Source organism: Rhamphochromis sp. 'chilingali' (genome assembly GCF_963969265.1).
Source record: "Rhamphochromis sp. 'chilingali' genome assembly, chromosome: 1".
Lineage (NCBI taxonomy): Eukaryota > Metazoa > Chordata > Actinopteri > Cichliformes > Cichlidae > Rhamphochromis > Rhamphochromis sp. 'chilingali'.
The window spans coordinates 67950189-67971654 of record NC_137929.1 but is presented as its reverse complement, the minus strand read 5'-3'; the positions used below and the strand labels follow the sequence as shown (position 1 = coordinate 67971654).

Genomic DNA, 21466 nt, shown 5'->3' with positions numbered 1-21466 from the left:
TATGTTATTTTATCTCATTATTCAAACGTATTTATTTCTTCATTATTTTAAAAAATACGATTAACATATTTTTTTACAATAAGAATTATTAAAAAAGTTAATTTAATAATATTTACTTTGAATTGTAATTTTATCAATATATGTTTGGGATATTTTTCGTTTCTGTGATTTCTTACATTTTTAAAAATAACTGTATTGATTTAAAAGAAGATATTAAGTCTATACTAATTTCAGGGATCTTTTGATTCATTTTTTTTAGCTTGTGCTTAATTTTAATCTTTATCCTATTTAAAATTTTGAATTCGTATTGAATTTGTAGTGAGTGATTTTTCTAACACTAAATCTTTAACAGCAAAAATGAGAGAAGTGACTATATTATGATGTCATATCGTATATAAACATGTTTTTAAAGCATACTGAGAGCAGTTTAGTGCTGGAACATAAATAAGTGAAACATATGATATTTTATAACGTTGGGTTAATAAGATAAGATAAGATAAGATAACCTTTATTAGTCCCACACGTGGGAAATTTGTTTTGTCACAGCAGGAAGTGGACAGTGCAAAAGTTATGACGCAAAAATTAGAATACAATAAGAATAAATACAGTACACAACTGTACAGAATAGAATAAAATAATATACTATATACAGTAGAATAAAATAGAATAAAAATATACAATAAGATAAAAATAGAATACGAATGGTATATACAACTGAGTAAAAATACAATGATGCCAGAAAAGATTATTGCACTTAGTGTTATTGCACATGTGTGGATGTGTGTGTTTGTTCAGTTAAAGTCTTTGTTGTGGAGTCTGACAGCAGTGGGGAGGAAAGACCTGCGAAATCTCTCCGTCCCACACCGTGGGTGCCGCAGTCTCCCACTGAAGGAGCTGCTCAGTGCTGTCACAGTCTGCTGCATGGGGTGGGAGATGTTGTCCATCAGGGATGACAGCTTAGCCGCCATTCTCCTGTCACTCACCACCTCCACTGGGTCCAGAGGGCATCCTAGAACAGAGCTGGCCCTTCGGATCACCCTGTTCAGTCTCTTCCTGTCCCCAGCAGAGATGCTGCCGCCCCAGCAGACCACGCCATAAAAGATAGCAGAAGCCACAACAGAGTCATAGAAGGTCTTCAGGAGTGGGCCCTCCACCCCAAACGACCTGAGTCTCCGCAGCAGGTACAGCCTGCTCTGCCCTTTCCTGTAGAGGGCGTCTGAGTTATGAGTCCAGTCCAGTCTGTTGTTCAGATGAACACCAAGGTACCTGTAGCTGTCCACAGCCTCAATGTCCATACCCTGGATGTTCAGTGGTTGCAGTGGAGAATGCTTGTGCCTGCGGAAGTCTACCACCAGTTCCTTGGTTTTACTGGCGTTGATCTGGAGGTAGTTCAGCTGGCACCAGTCCACAAAGTCTTGGGTCAGACCTCTGTACTCCTTGTCGTCCCCATCAGTGATGAGGCCGACTATTGCAGAGTCATCAGAGAACTTCTGCAGGAAGCACTGGGTGGAATTGTGGGAGAAGTCTGCAGTGTAGATGGTGAAGAGGAACGGAGCCAGAACCGTTCCCTGTGGGGCCCCCGTACTGCAGACGACCCTGTCCGACACACAGCCCTGAGTCCTCACATACTGTGGTCGGTCGGTGAGGTAGTCCAAAATCCAGGTAGTGAGGTGATGGTCCACTCCAGAGTTCTCCAGCTTGTCCTTCAGAACCGAGGGAAGAATAGTGTTGAAGGCACTGGAGAAATCAAAGAACATGATTCTCACAGTGCTCCAGCGGTCTCCAGGTGAGCGAGGGAACGATGTAGGAGGTGAATGACGGCATCATCCGCTCCAATGCCAGGCTGGTAGGCAAACTGAAGTGGGTCCAGTGATGAGCTTGTTAGGCGCCGAAGCTGAGCCAGGACCAACCGCTCCAGGGTCTTCATCAGGTGGGATGTCAGAGCCACCGGCCTGTAGCTGTTGAGGTCCTTGGGGCGTGAAGTCTTTGGCACTGGTACAACACAGGAGGTTTTCCAGAGCTGTGGGACTCTTCCCAACCTCAGGCTCAGGTTGAAGAGGTGATGATTTAAACATTGTGTCTGACACAGTGAAGCACAGAGCAGCTGCTACAGTAACCTTATTACATGTTAGCATAAAAACCAGCGTCCAGCTAATGTAAACACAAACGTTCAGCATGACTCACATTAACGCACACACACACACACACACACACACACACACACACACACACACACACACACACACACACACACACACACACACACACACACACACTGCTGTGTTTGCGAGGTGCTGCTGGACCAAACTCCCAGAATAATAACGTGTGTTTTGTCTTGAAGACGTGTTGATGTGTGACTCAGCAGATTTTCCCTCCATCCGTCTCCTCCACCTCATTTTAATCTCCATCGTTTCCTCCCCTCCCTCCAACCGCGCTCCATCTCTCACACTGACTGATGGCGGTGCAACAGCAATACCACTGAAATAACTTGTGTGTGTGTGTCTCCACCAGGAGGTCCAGTTATGTGGTGACCACTAAGCTCTACTGGGGCGGACAGTGAGTGATGCTTTCATATTACTATAATCACGAGTGCCTGCACTGTTCTCAGATCAGCTCTGACTGCAGATACATCAGACTGAAGCTGTGTGAATGTGTGTGTCACAGGTGCTTCTGCACCATAGGTCAGTGAGATATAATGACTAGCAGAAAGACTCGGGCGGAAACACTGAAAACTGGAACAGCTGAAGCCACAACGACTCAGGAAACAAAGATTTTTCTTACTGTTCATGACCACTGACAACAGACTGTATATGAAAGATGGACTTCATGCTATATGATTGGTTTAGGTCAAGGCGGGGGCGGGATTATATCAGGAATCAGCTCTGAACTCTTTTCTCTAGGGGTGGAGGACAGACTGATGGATGAGGTCTGTCAGGAGTCTCTGTGGGCAACACTGAGACCTGTGGTGAGAGTAGGGAGCAGGTGGAGGAGAGCCTGGAGAGGTGGAGGTATTCACACAAGGAATACGTGTGTGTGAATGAGAGGGAGACGGGTGGAGGAAGGTGCAGGAACAGGGGGAGTGAAGGTGGGGGAGTCTACCAGGGGTCAGGGCAAGAAGAAGGTGAAGAAGAGAGACACAACAGGGTGGAGTAGGCGGAGACAAGTGTCGGAGCTCCTCTCCATCCACTGGAGTGTGACAGAAGGAAGCAGCAAGAGTGAAAGAATTAACGATTTAAAGATGGAGGTGAGACCTGCTGCAGCCGAGGGGAGCTTTGTGGAGGACATGCAGACGGTCGGTGTAACAGAGGACACTGAGGTCGGAGGAGGTGTAGGCAGGCGGGCTGGTGTAGCTCCCCCTAAAGGAGCAGCTGAAGAGAGAAGAAGAGATTAGTGACAGTAACAGTGTCCTCTCTGCACTGTGCACAGAACCTGTCGACTGCATGAGATTACTCAGTGTTAAAGTCACGTGACTGTGGCGTGTTTAACGTTTCAGTTCTTCTGTGAGGTCATCACCGTGACATCACCGTGACGTCACTGTTCGTTTGTTTACAGGGCAGAGACGGAGCGAGGGTTGTCGCGGAAACACATCATTGAAGGTAAACCCCCTTCAAACACATTGTAAATACCCTCCACACCGTTTGCACACTTCTCCTACATTACCCAGCATCCTCTGCACATAGTTCATACACAGCTCTGAATGGTGTGGAGGAGCAACAAACACAGCACGCTGAAAAACTCGAGTACATTTACTCGGATACTCTGCAGCTCAGAGTCGCATGTGAGGAGGCGGAGCGGTGAAAAGTCAGAGACTAATTACTGTCAGCGGTCAGTCAGTGTCCTCTGTCAGCTGCTGGAGGTCGTCGAGGCTTTAAGAGGCTCAGTCACACCGAGACAGGATTAGGAGTTACACACATTCACACACACACATTCACACACACACACACTGAGCAGCATCAATCATCCGTCCCACTGAAAGCTGCTAACAGCTCAGTTCACTTAAATCACTCTCTGAAATGCTAAGTGCTAAATTTACCCCTGAGAGCGTGGCAGGAAGTCGCCGTGATGCTGACAAACTCTCATCTTTGATGAACGTCTCTGCAGCAGCTGCTCACAGACACTCGCGGCCTCGTGGAAACCTCCAGTTATTTATTCATCTGCTGGAGCAGCAGGACAGTAAACGCACCGCTCGTGCCGCTGATGTAAAGCCTGGTCCAGGCGTCAGACTAATCTAGCAGCAGCTCTGCTTTTATGATTCGTCCTGTAAAAGCAGGAAGTCCTAACGTTCTCTGGAGGTTTTCTAAAGGACACAAACATGCTCAACCTTCACACAACAGTTGGTACATTTGTGGGCGGAGCTACAGTGGCTGCAGAAAGGAGGTGGAGCTTTCTCCAGGGGCCCATCTGTTAAAATGTTACACCTGTAAAACAGCTGGTATACACGACAGAAGTGAAAGAAGTATTCGGAGGCTTCGTGTCTTCATGGTTTAAACATTCACCTCACAATCAGAGGATTGCAGGTTTGATCCCGGTCACACGTGTGCACGACTGTCTGTAAGGGAGCAGCTGAACACAGCAGCTTCATCCTGTTTGAGCAGAATGTGCAGCTCGTCTGTTTTCTGCAGCACTTTGAGGATTTGTGAGCGCACAAACATTCTGAGTGTTACAGAACGCTGCTTAGCTGGCACGTTGGTGATGATGTAACACCACAGCTGATTGATAGGGTCAGACCACAAAGACAAACTGCTGGACCTTCACAGGGTCCGGTTCTTTATGTTGGACTACACTGGCTGTGTTTGAATCGCTCCTCACAGATGTGCCAGCAGCAGAATCTTCCTGTGCTGATCTTTTAAGTCTGGATAAAGTAGCAGTAATCCAGGACGTCGAGCCTTCGCCGCGCTGCTGCTGAGCGTCATTCAAACCCCCCGAGTCCTCCGAGCGTCCTCCACGAGGTCGTCTGAGATAATTCCTGCCGTCAGCTCACACCAAAAACAGTCATCAAAACAACAGCAGAAACAACAGAAAGAGCAGACGCAGGTTTCCGTGGAGCTGTCAGAGATGCACACGCTCACAGCGTCCCTGCTGACGGTGCAGGTGGAGGAGGCGCCCACCACGTTTCCCACGCACCTCCAGCTTTTCCACCAGCAGAGCATCTGATCACTTTCATGTGCAGCGCTGATCAGAAACACAAAATTCAGCGTCTGCAGGAGAGAAAATGATTCAGTGTGAGCCATACGGAGGCCCGCGAGGGCCAAACTCACAGATGCTGCAGGGCTGAGTGACAGCTGCACTTTGTGTCCTTCAGGCTGGAAATAAAACTGATTTCATTATTTGATTGAATCATGGCGGCATGCTGAGAATGGCCATCTGCGTGTGTGTTGCAGGTCTGCGTGGCTCGCTCTCCAGGTTACAGCTGGACTATGTGGACATCGTTTTCGCCAACAGAACGGACGTGAACGCGCCGATGGAGGGTCAGCGTGCACAAGCACACGTGCACAAACACACGTGCACAAACTAGAGATGGCACGATACCACTTTTTAATGTCCGATACCGATATCATAAATTTGGATATCTGCTGATACCGATATGAATCCGATATAGTGTTTTTTAATCAACAAAACTGTTTTTTAAAATATCTTGCTGCATTTTGTATAAGTTCATACTCAAGTTTAAAACAACAACTACACTAAAGCTATTCTGTTATACCTGTATGCAAAAAAAATGTTTCATAGTTCAGCAATACTGATCAATCTAATAAACTTAAACCTACACCATCCTCCCTATTCTGGTATTTTAAAGAGTACTTAGCGTAAATATTAAGCAACCTAACTAATAGGGTTCCAACTCCCAGCAACAACAAAAATAAATAAATAAAAAATAGGGAACCACCCCTCACGCGCCACCTCATGATGCTTAATCGACATAATCAACCTTAATTTGATGCAGTGTGAAAAAAAATGCACAGAAATCAATTATTTTTCAAGAAATATTAAATAGATTCAACATCTTTCTTCAACAAAATTGCAGACTGCACAGATGGTACCTTCCCAAAGGAAAAAGTACTATAGCTTACTAGGGTATATATATTAGACTTAATAGTCACTATATACAGTAATTGACTTCTATTCATTTTACATCAAATTAAAACTTTGGGTGTCAGATAATTATTTATTAAAAGCTCGACATTTTAAATGAGAATAAGAAAGAAAAGTATTTCTTTGTGCCCCCTTTTCCCAGTTAATGCCCTATCGGCCCCCCTGGCTAAACTTTGCTAGATCCGCCCCTGCACAGTTACCAGCGTCAGCTACGTAGAAAAAGATCCTGGTGTAGAAAGTAATATTAAATAAATTCTAACAACAGCTTATCAAGCTTAAACGTGCTGCTGTTGTTCAGCCGCTGGTTTCCTCTTTCTGGTGCAAAGTGGGCCAAAAGCAAACTAGAGAGACGGACTCGCGACAGAAAAGCCGATCAGCTGATCATTTAAGCAGTTTCACGATTGAAGTAGCAGCCGGAGAGCGAGAGGCAGTCGCTCGTTAAGCTTAACGCAGGAATGCTTTACAAACATTCAGAGATGGACTTACACACTTGCTTTACTTCTCTCGGGGATAACTTTGTCGGAGATGAAATGCCGGGTTGCTAGCGAAGCTCCACATGCTATCCAGACCACCGACAGGTCCCGCATGCCACAGCCGCTCTATCACGTGATGCATACTGCTCCGACGTGCTAACGTTCTGAGGTGAGTTACGGCGTGTTGCAAGTTTTGTGAGGTGCTTTCGTGATATTTAATGGATCGGATTACATTTTTTATTTTTCTCCGATATCCGATCCAGTCATTTAGGTCAATATCGGACCGATACCGATACGTAATATCGGATCGGTCCATCTCTAGCACAAACACACGTGCACAAACACGTGAACAAAGTAGCTCCACATGGAGACAAAATACAACAGTATTTAAAGTTTTCAGTAACTGAAATAGAATAGAATAGAATAGAATTCAACTTTATTGTCATTGCACATGCACAGGTACAGGGCAACGAAATGCAGTTTGCATCCATCCAGAAGTGCTTTAGTGATATAGATATATTACAATATATATTAGCAATAATATAGATATGTGAGTATATTACAGAAATGGGTCTATTATGGTATGTTATAATGTACACGGTATGAAGTATGTTGTGACTATTCTATAACTATAAGTATGTACAGGCTGTAGTGAGTACAAGCTATGTACAGGATATGAACAGGATATAAATATGAAAAACTATACAGAATATGAAATAAATAACTTTACAGAATCTGGGATATACAGCTATACAGAAATGGGAACTATGCAAGTTGTAAACAGTTGTAGGATTAAAGATTATCGAATGTACAGAATGATTATTTACACAGAGCTATACAGTAGTGCAGTTAAGATAAGTGAGGGTGTAGATAGTTTCTACAGAGGCTATATAAAGTGCTAGTGGTTGTGAGTGGTGGTTCAGTCCATGTTATTATTGTGTTTGAGGGTACAGTTGTCCATTGTGGGTGTGTGTATGTTCAGTCCATGAGTTTAACGTGGGTCAGATGTCAGGAGGCAGAGTTCAGGAGTCTGACAGCTGTGGGGAAGAAGCTGTTCCGGTACCTGGTGGTCTTAGTCCGGAGGCTCCTGTAGCGCCTCCCAGAGGGCAGGAGGGTGAAGAGTCCATGTGATGGGTGACTGGGGTCTTTGATGATTTTCCCAGCCCTTTTCAGACACCGCTTCCTGTAGATGTCTTTTATGGCAGGAAGTGGTGCTCCGGCGATGCGCTGGGCAGTTTTCACGACCCTCTGCAACGCCTTCCGGTCCGAGGCAGAGCAGTTCCCGTACCAGACTGTTATACAGTTGGTCAGGATGCTCTCGATGGTGCAGCGATAGAAGTTCACCAGGATGTCTGAGGACAGGTGGTTCTTCCTCAGAGTCCTCAAGAAGAAGAGGCGCTGGTGAGCCTTCTTGACCAGCTTGGAGCAGTTGGTCGTCCAGGTGAGATCCTCGGAGATGTGGACTCCCAGGAACTTGAAGCTGCTCACACGCTCCACAGCCGTCCCCTTAATGTGGATGGGTGGATGTGGGTCAGCATTCCTCCTGTAGTCCACGATGAGCTCCTTGGTCTTCTCGGTGTTAAGCAGCAGGTTGTTTGTGTCGCACCACTCAGCCAGACGATCCACCTCCTCCCTGTAGGCGGCCTCATCGTTGTCACTGATGAGGCCAATCACCGTGGTGTCATCTGCAAACTTAATGATGGTGTTGGAACCATCAGCAGGTCTGCAGTCGTGGGTGAAGAGGGAGTAGAGGAAAGGGCTCATCACACAGCCTTGTGGTACACCGGTGTTCATTGTGATGGTAGATGAGCAGCGGTTATCCAGCCGGACATGTTGGGGGCGGTTGGTCAGGAAGTCCAGTAACCATTTGCAGATGAGGGAGCTGATGCCCAGGTCTGTCAGTTTCCTGATGAGTTGTGAGGGGTGGATTGTATTGAATGCTGAACTGAAGTCTATAAACAGCATTCTGGCGTAGGTGTTGTTGTTGTCCAGGTGTGAGAGGACAGAGTGCATTGCGATGGAGACTGCATCCTCTGTGCTCCTGTTCCGGCAGTATGCGAATTGGTGGGGGTCCAGGGTGGGGGGGGAGACAGGATTTGAAGTGTGCTAGGACCAGCTGCTCTAAGCACTTAGTGATGATGGGGGTGAGTGCTACTGGGCGGTAATCATTGAGGCAAGATGGGTTGGAGTTTTTGGGTATCGGGACGATGGAGGTGGATTTGAAGCAGGCCGGTACCACAGCGTGGGCCAAGGACAGATTGAATATGTCTGTGAGCACTCCTGCAAGCTCCCCAGAACACGCTCTGAGAACACGCCCGGGGATGCCATCAGGGCCTGCAGCCTTGTGGACATTGATCCTGCTCAGCACCGCTCCTACATCGGTGGGGGAGAGAGTCATAGGTTGGTGGTCTGGCGTCATGTCTGCTTTGGTTGTGGTTGTGGGGTTCCCTCGCTCAAAACGAGCATAAAAGTTGTTGAGCTCGTTGAGGAAGGAGACATCAGAGGATGCGGGGGAGGGTTTGGTGGTCCTGTAGTCTGTGATGGTCTGGAGTCCTTGCCACATGCGTCGGGGGTTGGAGTTGGAGAAGTGTTCTTCTACCTTCTTTTTGTAATGGTGTTTGGCTTTTTTGATGCCCTTCTTTAGATTAGCCCTGGCTGTACTGTAGGCGTGTGCATCTCCTGACCTAAAGGCAGTGTTGCGGGCCTTCAGGAGGAGACGAACATCCCGGTTCATCCAAGGCTTCTGGTTGGGGTACATGGTGATCCGTTTCTGGGTGGTGACACTGTCTGTGGTTTTGGAGATGTAATCCAGTACAGATGAGGCGTACTGGTCCAGGTCTGTGTGGGTGAACATATTCCAGTCTGTGTTTTTAAATCTGTCCTGGAGCACTGCGTCTGTCCCCTCTGGCCACACTTTAATTGTCCTCACAGCAGGTTTCACACGTTGGATGAGTGGTGAATACCGAGGTGTGAGGAACAGGGAGAGATGGTCCGATTGTCCAATGTGGGGGAGGGGTGTGGCTTTGTAGGCTCCAGCCAGGTTGGAATACACATGGTCTAAAGTCTTGTCTCCTCTGGTGTGGCAGGAGACATGTTGGTGGAATCTGGGGAGGACTGTCTTTAAGTTGGTGTGGTTGAAGTCGCCAGCAACAATAAAAGCAGCCTCGGGGTGTTTATTCTGGTGTTTGTTAATGGCTGCAGAAAGTTCTTTCATGGCCAACCTAGCATTAGCGTCGGGGGGTATATACACGGCAGTGAGTATGATCGAAGTGAGTTCTCTGGGGAGATAATAAGGTCTGCATTTGACCATTAAAAACTCCGCATTAGGTGAGCAGTGACTCTCAGTAGTAGTGGAGTTCATGCACCAAGCATTGTTAATATAAATGCACAAACCTCCACCTCTGGTCTTGCCGGAGTCATCTGCTAGCCTGTCGGCTCGGTGTGTGTGGCGTCCTGCTAACTCGATAGCATTGTCCGGGCAGCTGTTGTTCAGCCATGTTTCGGTGAAAAACATGACATTTGAGTCCATAATCCGTCTGTTGTTAGTGATGGAGAGCCGTATCTCATCCATTTTGTTTGCCAGAGAACGGACATTGGCGAGAAAAATACTGGGTAAAGGCAGCCGGTGTGGTGTTAGCTTTAGCTTAGCCCGTAGCCCTCCGCGCCTACCTCGCCTTTGTTTACGATCTCGGCGCCGTCTGCGTGCACTTCCGCCCAGCCGGGGAGAGTGGGCAGCCTCCGGTGTTCTGGAGATCTCTGGGATGAGTCGGAGATCGGCGATAAAACTGTTGGAGTTGTGAGTCCAGATGTCCAGAAGCTCTTGTCTGCTGTAGGTCAGCAACGCACAGCAATTCTGGATGAATAATCCGGTTAAAAGTAGATAAAAAACCGCTAAATAGCAGATTCTGGAGAGACACTGAGCTTCGCGTTGTTCACGCGCCGTCATCTTGTTTGAGCTACAGCTCATCACGTTTAGTGAATGAAACTTTCTCTGCAGCAGACAAATGTAAAAGTTTGAAATGGAACTTTATCTACTGTCTCAGTGCGTTCTGTCTAACCACGATGAAAACATCATTTTTCCTGTTCTGGATGAAGCAGAGCAGAGAGCCTCAGTCTGTGTGCAGCTGGGACTCACTGGTTTCTCTTTTTGCAGAGATCGTTCGAGCCATGACCTTCGTCATCGAGCAGGGCATGGCCATGTACTGGGGGACGTCGCGCTGGAACGTGGTGGAGATCATGGTAACACAACTCACAGCTGTGGGACCTGCACAGCTTTACTCTGAGCTTTGACATTTATGTTCCTGATACTGTATATTAAAATAAATAGATATAGACAGAGATGAGCTTCTATCCAAGGACAGATTCATTAACGAAACACCCGAGTGTGTCTCACCTGTGTGTCCACCAGGAGGCGTACTCCATTGCGCGGCAGTTTAACCTGATCCCTCCGGTGTGCGAGCAGGCCGAGTATCACTACTTTCAGAGAGACAAAGTGGAGCTGCACCTGCCCGAACTCTACCACAAGATCGGTACACACACACACACACACACACACACACACACACACACACACACACACACACACACACACACACGGTTTCTCAGTTATCTCATCAGTGTCTGAGGTTTCTTATAGAAAGCCGAACACAGAACTGTGATGATCGCACAGTTACAGGACATGTCTGCTCGGCCTTATGAACCACGTCCTGCATCATCAATGTAAACAAGGAGCAGTCTGAGCTGCAGCAGACTGGAGGAGCTGGACTCAAACCATCAACCCTTTGAGTAGCAGACAGCTGCAGTGTGCAGGTCTGAAACACGAGTCAGTGCTAGAGTGCATTAAATATGCATTCCTCTTTATGACCAGCAGGGGGCTCTGTAAACTTGTCCCTGATGTGTTTCTGGTCAAGTTCCAGGCCTTACTAAATAAAAAAAATCATGTTCAGTTTGGAAATTTGGTCTCATTAGAATCAGGAAGGAGGGTTTCGGAGCTCATGAGCTGACAAGTGAATGATGACGGTGGTTTTACTGCCAATTTCAAAACATCACCCTGGTGAAAGCTGTCAGCTCGAGGCTCGTCTGGCTGCTTTTACCTCGTCCAGCTTCCACTAACTTCCAGCTGTGGTTACATTTATGTGACAGGACGTTTCTCAGAGGGGCCGGAACCACCCCTGGCCACCTCTTTAGCTGTGGTCCTGGTCACACACTGACCATGAACCGGCTTTAATCTCATCTCTTTGATCTCATCGGCCAGGTAGAAGGCTGACCTGCGTTAAACACTGTAGTGGGAGCTGTGGGAGCTGTGGGTTGTGTGGGAATGTTTACTGTTGCTCACAGGTCACTTTGACAGAGTACAGCTGTGCGATCAGCGGTTGTGTGTCTGTTGTTCTGTCAGTAGCTGTCACTGATGAGCTCTCAGGCTGGTGCGATGATGAAATGTTGCTCTGTGTCTTTAACTGGACGCTGAGACCCAGCCGAGGTCTGTGGGGACAGCAGCTGTTCAGGTCCGCCTCTAAATTTAGACCCGTTTAACAAAAGTGCTCCAACATGAGGTCTGTGTGTCTGTCAGGTGTCGGAGCCATGACCTGGTCCCCGTTAGCTTGCGGCCTGCTGACGGGCAAATACAACGAGGGCGTCCCTGAGAGCTCCAGAGCCGCCATGAAGGTACAAGCAGCACAAACACCATCAATCTGAGCTCGGAGCAGCACAATGAGGCCATCTGTTACCCTGCTGATCAATACGTGTGTGTGTGTGTGTGTGTGTGTGTGTGTGTGTGTGTGTGTGTGTGTGCAGGGCTATGCTTGGCTGAAGGAGCGCCTCTGCAGCGATGAGGGGAAGAAGCAGCTCAGCAAAATCAAAGAGCTCCACCTGCTGGCTGACAGGCTGAACTGCACGGCTGCTCAGCTGGCCATTGGTAATCTTACAGCACCACAAGTGTGTGTGTGTGTGTGTGTGTGTGTGTGTGTGTGTGTGTGTGTGTGTGTGTGTGTGTGTGTGTGTGTGTGATATTAACTGATGTCTCTGTGTGTTTGCCAGCCTGGTGTCTCCGGAGTGAAGGCGTCAGCTCGGTGCTGCTCGGCGTCTCCAACACAGAACAGCTGCTGGAGAACCTCGGCTCTGTCAGGGTAACAACGTGGCACTGAACCTTCACCTTTGACCTTTAACCCCGAGTACACATTACAGCTTCTGGGACGTTTCTGAGATCTTCAAGATCTCCAAACAGCGGGGGAACATCTGAGGGAACTAATGCAGATTTAGCCTCAGTCTGGAATAAACAAATATATATTTGTTTATTATGACGAGATGGCTGACTGAAGTTTACAGTTTCTGAATAAACGCAGAATAATAAACAACAGCTAAAACTACAGCAAAGACAGAAATATGACAGGAAGTTCACATTTTAAATAAAAAATCAGCTGTTAAAGACAAAAAATGCGACAATAACAGGAAACAACCAGTCAGAGGTCCAGTCTGAGGCCTGTGATTGGTAGCCACTAACCACTTCCTGTTCTGTCCCTCAGGTGCTGTCTCAGCTGACTCCGCCCCTCATCGCCGAGATGGACGCGTTGCTGGGCAACAAGCCAAGAAATGTGAAGAAGGAGGCGAGAAGATGAAGATGAGGAAGAGTTCAGACTGTAGATAATCAGAAATATTTATTCTTGTATTAATCTTCACATCTTCATTAATACAGTAAAATATTTAGATGGCTAAACTGTGACACGAAAACAGTTAAAAACAGAGAAAAATAACGAGAAGGTTTAAAGCTGGTATCAAAGGAAACTTTTATGGTAAAACCATTAAAATGTAAATATGTTTGTTTCCTAGTTAATCATGTAGGGATTTATGGAAGTTCCTTAATTAAACAATGTTTGTGAGGAGCTGCAGAAATAAAAATCTAGATTTTATGAAACTGTGAAACACATAAATATGTATAACAATAAAACGTGTATCCGTACAAACAGAAGCACAAACTTTTTTCTAGTTAGGAAATAATAACTTGGTTTTATTTTGTAAACAATCACAAATATCACATGAACGTAGAGTTTTATTTTTATATATTACTATAATTTTTATCATGACATATTAAGCCCCGCTGTGATCTACATCCTTATGTTTTATGATATTAGGACATTTATGAAATAAAGGCACAAGTAAACTAACTTTAAAATTAGTGTAAAAAACACAATCATGCTTCAAACTTCTCACTCCAGGTAAATATATATAATAAAAGTATTTTTATTTAATCCAGAGTTCTTCTTTTAGGCTTTGTTTTTTGGCATTCACAGGCTTCCGTATATCAATAAGCGCTATTTGTATTTCAAAATAAAAGCCTGCTCCTGAGTACTCTGTACTGAAAATATATTTATGAGTATATTTATTGTGAAATGGGAAATGTGTATTTTATGAATGTAGCTGCTGCTCCCTCCTGTGTGTGTTTAGATAGAGAAGTCATTTAACTCAGTGGTGCTCAACCTGAGGAGACGGGACCTCTCAGGAGTCAGGACCTCCTCACATCTGGAACATCTTGAAGGAAACGAGTATACTTTCCATCTCAATTAAAGCGAACACAGTAAGATTAATGTGACTCAGTGGAGGTTACAACATGAACAAAACACCAACATGTGAACTTTAACCAGGTAGCCGACAGGTCTTTGGTCTCCTGATGGGTGGATGTGAAGCTGTGTGATTCAGGCTGTAAAAATCAGAAACACCACCTGTGCACCGGCTTCAGTGTGGCTGATGTTTGACTGGAAGTCCCTTTATGTTCCTCAGTGTGCTGTGAAGCTGCTGGAACTTGGTTTTCATTCATGTGGCGTCGATACAGATGGAGGTAAATCTGCTGAATCTGGAGGGTGGAGACTGTTTCCTGTGTCATTGAAGGTTCTCCGTCTGATGCTGGGAGTAGAGCTCATGTTGCAGATCCACCAGTGTGTGCTGGCAGGAGGACAGATCAGCTCCATCAGCTGACACAACAAATTCAAGTCAGTTTGAAGCAGACATTGATGTTTGCTGTCAGTCTGAGGTCAGCACAGAGAGGTCAGAGGTCAGACGTGGGTTCTAGACAGATCTGAGCATATCAGCTGGGGTAAAAATGATCCAGAGGTGCACGAGAAGAAGATCAAGAACATTTAACCAGGTGTTTATTCCTATGAATCAGACCTGCTTCACATGGGCTCTGTGTGACTTACGTATTTATGTAAACCTGCTGATCAGGCTCAGAGTCAAAGTCAGTAACAGAGACAAACTGCTGGAAATATGTAAAAATAAAATCAATAGTAAAGCTCATCGTTGGTGTTTATTACCCACAGTTTATAATCAGAGTTGGTCTTTTAAACACTGAAATAATCAGTATTAATTTTCACTGCATAATTCAAACATTCATAATCAAACCAGTCGAGTTTCCTGATGTTTCCACTCTGCTGGAGCTTTTTGACCCAAGCTCAGTTTATTATTTCAGTTTCACTCTGATCAGAAAATCCAAATTATGCTGTTCTTTAATGAGAATAAAAAATAATAATAAAAATGACCCTTTGAAATAAATACTGTGAGTACCTACACAACATTTATGTTAAAAATATGAAATAATGTGTAAAATAAACGCTGTGATTCATTATTGAAGCGTTTTTCTTTGTTAGATCATCACCTGTTTACGCTCACAACAAAGAAACATTATTATCCTTTCAATTTGACTCCACTGATCACCTGACTGAAACTGTGTGACCGTTACCATGACGACCAGCTGGATCACAAAGTTTCCTCCATCTTCCTGTTTAACCCCTCCTACCGCTCTGTGTGTAAGAATACCAATAAAGTTATTTAAATCTGGATGAGAGTGTCTGCCTCTGACCACCAGGTGGAGCTAAAGTCACACAGGAGCTGCAAACAAAGAGAGAGTGAGACTGTAGGTGATAGTGATGGGATTTCCGGCTCTTTTTAGAGATCCGGCTCTTTCGGCTCCGAACCGGCTCTTCAGGTTGTTTTGTTGCTTTAATTAATTTATTATTAACAATAATATAAAATTATGCACAAAAGGAATTACTAATGTAAAAAAGTGGTTTTATTTGTATATGTTTATATATAAATATATGCGGTGGCCCCTAGAGACAAAACACGTACAAACTCCAAAACACATTTCTAGCATGAACTGAACTTCCAAAGCAGAGCTACTAGATCACTTAAATTACACAATTGAAAGCATGTGTGTATTGTTTGTGTATTTATACACAGGCACTCATATATATTCAAATAATTAAAAAAAAAAGAGTTCATTTACCTGTTACTACCACACACCAAATCCAGTCGTTGGTACTTGCTGGCTTGTGTAGCCACAAGATAACAGAAGCTCAACACTGCGCCCAGCATCCTGGAGCACTTCTGTTGTGTTTTGTACGTGTTTTGAGTTTGTACGTGCTTCAGAGTTCGTACGTGATTTGAAGTTTATATGTGCTTTGTCTGTAGGGGCCACCGTAAATATACTTTTATTTATTCACTCCACATAAAATGTAATAAATAAATCATTTAATACAAAAATCAAATATTCACATTTCAACTTTTAACTATTTACATTTTCAGCTTTTTCCTTTTACAAATTTAAAGTGAAACAACACAAAACACTGCAAACCACAACACAATTAAATATAAATTATAATATGAAAACATAAAGAAGATGCATATTCTCTGTCATATGGGCCTGCATGAATAAACTTTCTGAATCCTTTATCATCTGCAACCGAAAATAATTGTGGATGATTACTATACCTTTCTAATGTGACCTTGTTGTCCCTGCTCTCTCTCTCTCCCCCCCGCTCTGTTCCTGTGCTACTGAGTGTAACTACCGCCCCTCCCCCCTCTGCCCAGCGTAAAGCACAAGGCTCGTGTGCGGAGTGAAGCGGAAAAAAGTGCGAGAGAGGGTGAGAGAAAGAAGAAAAAAGAGCCATTTCGTTCGCGAACGACCCATCACTAGTAGGTGAGCTGTGATCATGTGAAGCTCTCAAAGTGTCAGGGTCCTGGGACTGGGCGACCCAGGATCCCTGGGCAGTCATGGACCTGTGTATTATTATTATTATTATGTATTTTTGGTGTCGTTTCCCCTTCTCTGTGCGTGTACATATGTGTGTTTCTCTGTGCTGTGTTAGTCTGTGTCCCACTCATATGTTTAGGCGAGGTATGGGTGTGTATGTCTGCGGGTGTGCCTGCAGGATGGAGCTCGGCCACCTGCAGGCCTGAGGGGTGTGGCCCTGCGGAGGGACTGGCCACACCCGAAGCCACACACCTGCCGCTGATCAGGGCTCGTCGGGGGAGCTACTTAGGAGAGTCTTGGAGCTCCTACCGACGCGGGATCATTGCATGAGACTCCACGTTAGTCACCCTGTCTAGGTTTTGTCTTAAAGTGTATGCCTGCCATTCCTAAGTGTCCTGACAGCTGCCGCTATTGTTTCCCACAGGTGGAGCGTGGAAGGCTTGGGAGAGCAGCGAGCACCGGGGGGTGCTGACACGGGAGCAGAGAGCACGAGGGAGACACGACACGGGAGACTGGGGAATACACTGGGGTTTATTGTTACTTTCCATCACTGTAAATAAACGCACTGTTTATACACAGAGTACCGCGCCTGGGTCCTCCTTTTCCCCACATCCCCACGGTCTGCCAGCCAGACCGTGACACAAAGGCTCATCTCACTCACTCTGCCCACACTTCTCACTCCTTCTCTGCATGACCACACAAAATATCTCAAATATAATCTTATGATCTTTATCATGAGCAGGTGTGATCTCAGAATCACCCACAGCTGAGTTCTGTGGAAGCATTTTCAGTGACACTGGGCAAACAGAAGCTGCAGGGTCAGTTTTATTGACTGTGAAGTCACCGGGACCAGGATATACATATCAGTGTTAGCATGTGTGCTTTCTGTCACACCCAGAAAAGACTGAAGTCCATCCTGAGCCTGTAAAACGTCTCTGTCGTTAACACGGTTTTTGAAACAAAGCCCAGAGTCCTTCTGTCCTGAACTGTAGAAGTTAACCATTGATTTTACCCTGTGCCATGATCACAGCTTTACTCCACCTGTCTGACTTCTTCATGTGTCTGTGTCACATAAAGTGACTGCTTCTTCTTCTTTGTTTGTCTTTGTGAAGCTTTACATGTAAAAAAGCAGCATCTGCATCGATGCTTCACTTATTTAATGACACTAAATGAATGAAACACATCAAACCTGCAGCTGGTTTAAAGTGTTTTATTGGCTCTGACTGTGATTTTAAATAAATGTGCTGAAAAGCTGAAGTTAAACCATCAGAGAGTAAAAACTAAGATCTTACAGGAAGTCCTGACCTGCTCGGCTGCAGGTTCAGTTTATCAGAGTTTGAGTTTCTGTGTGAAGGTCGAAGTTCAGTCATCACACGAGTGACATGTCATAAAAGTCACCAGGATACTCGTACAAACACTGATCTATAACATAGAAGCAGGCTTTATGTCTGTATTATTCTCTACATACAGACTGTAACACTGACCTCAAACTTTAAACTCGTCACTTAAGAACCAAAATTAAACATTAACAAGTTTATTTTGTTTCTTAGCAAAGTTCACATTTTATTGCTGCTTTGCTGAAGTTTGGTCGAGTCGGGCTGTAAATGATCTGTGACACAGACACACCTTATTGACCCGTCTGCTCACACTTTTCCTCACAGGCTTTGATTTAACTCTGGATCAGCTGTGACATGGTCACAGTGGGTACTGTAGCAGTCAGCCTCATGTCCCGTCTGAAGCAGTGTGAGAGTGTCAGTAGATGATCAGCAGAGGAAAGTGAAGCTGCTGTGAGCTGATGTCCTGAAGGGCTTTTAAAGAGTCTCTGAGTTTGACAGGAAGATGAAGATGTTTGTGGTGTTTGTGATCCTCCTGCACGGTAAGTACACCTTCCTCTCTCTGCTCTCATCATCAGCTTTTCTTTCATCTCTCTCTCTTTAATGTGTTGAAGTGCAGCAGGAGGAGATTTCCATCAAACACTGGATTCTGATTCAGATCAAACTAACAATCCAAAGCAGCAACTTTCAAATCTCTGGATTCTTCTTGGTGGCTTTCAGATGAGCTCATGTTACAATCAGCTGCTGTGTGTGTTGTTGTGTAGCTGAAGCTCTGACTCACATTTCATATGTGACCAAAGGAAACTTGGTGCTGTGTGACACACTTTAGATTCTCTGCTGCTGCTTTGAACTCTTCAAACTAAAGAGCCAAACTGATGATTGACTGTGCAGCTCTGACATGGCACCAAATGTCCCTGTTATCAGCTGCTGGATGGACGTTATCAGAGCTTTTTAGTCCCACACGGATCACCCGTAGGGAATGCCAGGACTGACATAATGAATTAATTAAATACACCATTAACTAATTAATTAAATGTGTCATTAACTAATTAAAATGGGAATTAATTAAATAAATATTATTGCCACATTTAAATAATTATTTAATGGTATATTTAATTAATTTATTTTGGCACAGTTGACTCCTTCAGGTCTCACCATGAAATAATTTATCTGTCAACCTCAACCATCAAACTCAGGGGGCGGGGTTAACGCTGATCGAGTCAAAACCATTGCTTTGGCCTGGTGGCCATTGTTTGTAGCACACAACAACCGGCATGTGGAAGCTAACAGAACTGAACTTTGAAAAACCCTGTTTGTGTGTCACCAAATACCGTTTTAATATTTTTTTAGCCGAGAATGTAGTGGTTTAATCTTCATGTGTCTGGTCGGTTTGTCAAGATACAGCCTCTTTGCAAAAGTGCTTCGATGATTTCGGAGATGTCTGCCCAGTCTCACGGCAAAGTCTCACCCGCTCGCCTCGCAAGCAATCGAGCTGTTATTACCGCCGACAAAGCGCAGGTCCCGGTACACAGCTGTAGTAACCCCCGCTGACACAGACTTCATTTACTGAGGTTATATTTATCGAGTTTTTATTTCCTGATGTTCGTACGTGTCCTACCTGTTTCAGTCGCCAATTCTGAATTATAACTAACATTAAAAACATGTTTAAGGAGGAGAGCGAGCAAATAAATTCGATTAACCGCTGATCTTTGGGTTTTTGTTCAGTAATCAGCGTGACCTGTGTATAAACACATAAAAGAGATAACGTTGGTGTTTCCGTCATGTAGTAACTGCTGGCCTTAACTGTACAAAGGTTGTTCGACACTATGAAACACATACAGACTTCATGATGTTCGGCTGATATTTTTATTGTAAATATTAATCTTGAGGATAAACGGCCCTGTACACCACAGAGCCACGTCAGCATATCCACGATATCTTCAGCTCTATGAGTTAACACAGTTTCACAGATGTATCACGTGAAAGTGTCGGCAGCATCAAACTAATCTAACGGTCATCTACAAATAATTCACGGGTGATGTCAATATGATTTTACAAAAATCATCCTTATTACTGCCAACTATCCGAGAGACGTGAAAATCTACAATATAAAGAACACAAAAATATAGCAGTCTAACGCAACACTGTAACAGAGATGAACCGTCAGTTTGTCACAGATCAATGTGGAATGAAAGTGATTGGTTAAACAAGAGTGTACCGAGCTCACAGCCCCAGTGTTCCAGTGACATCTCTGAAAACATCTGAGCACTTTTGCAAACATGTTCTATGTTGACAACCTGACCAGACATGTGAAGATTACGCCACGACATTCGTGGCTAAAACACTATTAAAGGTGTAGTTGGTGACAGAAAAACGGGGTATTTTAAAACTTTACACCACCACCATTGCTGCCTGTGATTTGAAATGCATTCTGGGCTGCCCCAAGTCCACACAAGCAATCGATTATCTAGGATTCACCTGTCTTGACTTACTTTGCACAGCAACCAATCAAATGTTAGAGAAGCTGTAGTGGCAGCGTTAACCCCGCCCCCTTAGTTTGATGAGTGAGGCTGACAGATGAAATGATTTCAAGGTGAGACATGAAGGGGACAAATAGATTGCGTGGGCCTGTACAGGAGACAAAGAAAAAAATTTAACAAAATGAAATAGTCCAAATCAGAAAATAGTTACACAAAGTAAACTGGATCTGGGCTTGTTGCAGGGATCTGAACTTACTAAACATTTTGTGAGTGTATGTACTCACACTTAGGACCATATAGTAATAAATATGTGCGTGCTGAAAGTTGGGCAACACGCTAACGTCCTTACTCCACTCTGTATTCTCTTATGGGTCTGACCCTTTCACTCCTCTGATTTTTTCCTCGAACATTTTATTTGCCTTTTTGTCAAGTCTGTCTTTGCACGGACCTGAGAACTGTGAGAACTGACACTAACGACATGACAAGAAGTACTGACTGACAGGGACTAAAATACACTGGCAGGCACATGAGGAAACCAGGAACAGGTGGGCACACAGCTAGAACTCATTAGGCTAGACAAGACAAGAAAGCAAAGCAGAATACACCAACATGAGACAAGACCTTCAAAGTAAAACAGGAAATCCACAGACTGAACTCAAAGACAATACTAACACAGTGCAAAAATAAAAATAAAAGCATTTATCTCAGGCATACATGTGTACTATTTTTATTAAGAGCGATTAAGCTTGTGTTCTGTCATGTAGTGACAATTAGTTCATTACCAGGCATCTGGAGAACTTGAAGACATTGTGAGAAGGTCATTTATCCATTTAAATCAGCTGTGATGGATCAAGGACACATCTAAAACCTGCAGGGACACCGGCCCTCGTGACTGGGATTGGTGACTCCTGCTTTATAGAGTTAAGCACCGTGTGATTCAGGTGTGTTGACCCAGGGTGAGATAAAACCTGCAGGGACACCGGCCCTCGTGGACCAAAACACTCATAACCATGAACAATAGAAGAAAACAGACTAATAAACAATAATACATAATCAAAAACACAG

The 21466-nt window shown here is 44.7% G+C and overlaps 1 protein-coding gene across 2 annotated transcripts in view; it reads left to right on the top strand.

The window, feature by feature from the left end:
- LOC308400582 (voltage-gated potassium channel subunit beta-3-like) overlaps window positions 1-14617 on the top strand; it is a gene marked incomplete at its 5' end in the record, with an annotated part of 29264 nt that extends 14647 nt beyond the window's left edge. For both annotated transcript variants that reach the window (XM_080888368.1, XM_080888369.1), the window contains 9 exons: window positions 2512-2556; window positions 3553-3596; window positions 5382-5468; window positions 10720-10805; window positions 10975-11095; window positions 12136-12230; window positions 12360-12480; window positions 12603-12691; window positions 13088-14617. In XM_080888368.1, coding sequence (XP_080744494.1) covers window positions 2512-2556; window positions 3553-3596; window positions 5382-5468; window positions 10720-10805; window positions 10975-11095; window positions 12136-12230; window positions 12360-12480; window positions 12603-12691; window positions 13088-13180 — 781 coding nt within the window. In that variant the 3' untranslated portion in view covers window positions 13181-14617. The remainder of the gene's footprint in view (window positions 1-2511; window positions 2557-3552; window positions 3597-5381; window positions 5469-10719; window positions 10806-10974; window positions 11096-12135; window positions 12231-12359; window positions 12481-12602; window positions 12692-13087) is intronic.
- Window positions 14618-21466: the final 6849 nt, after the last annotated feature.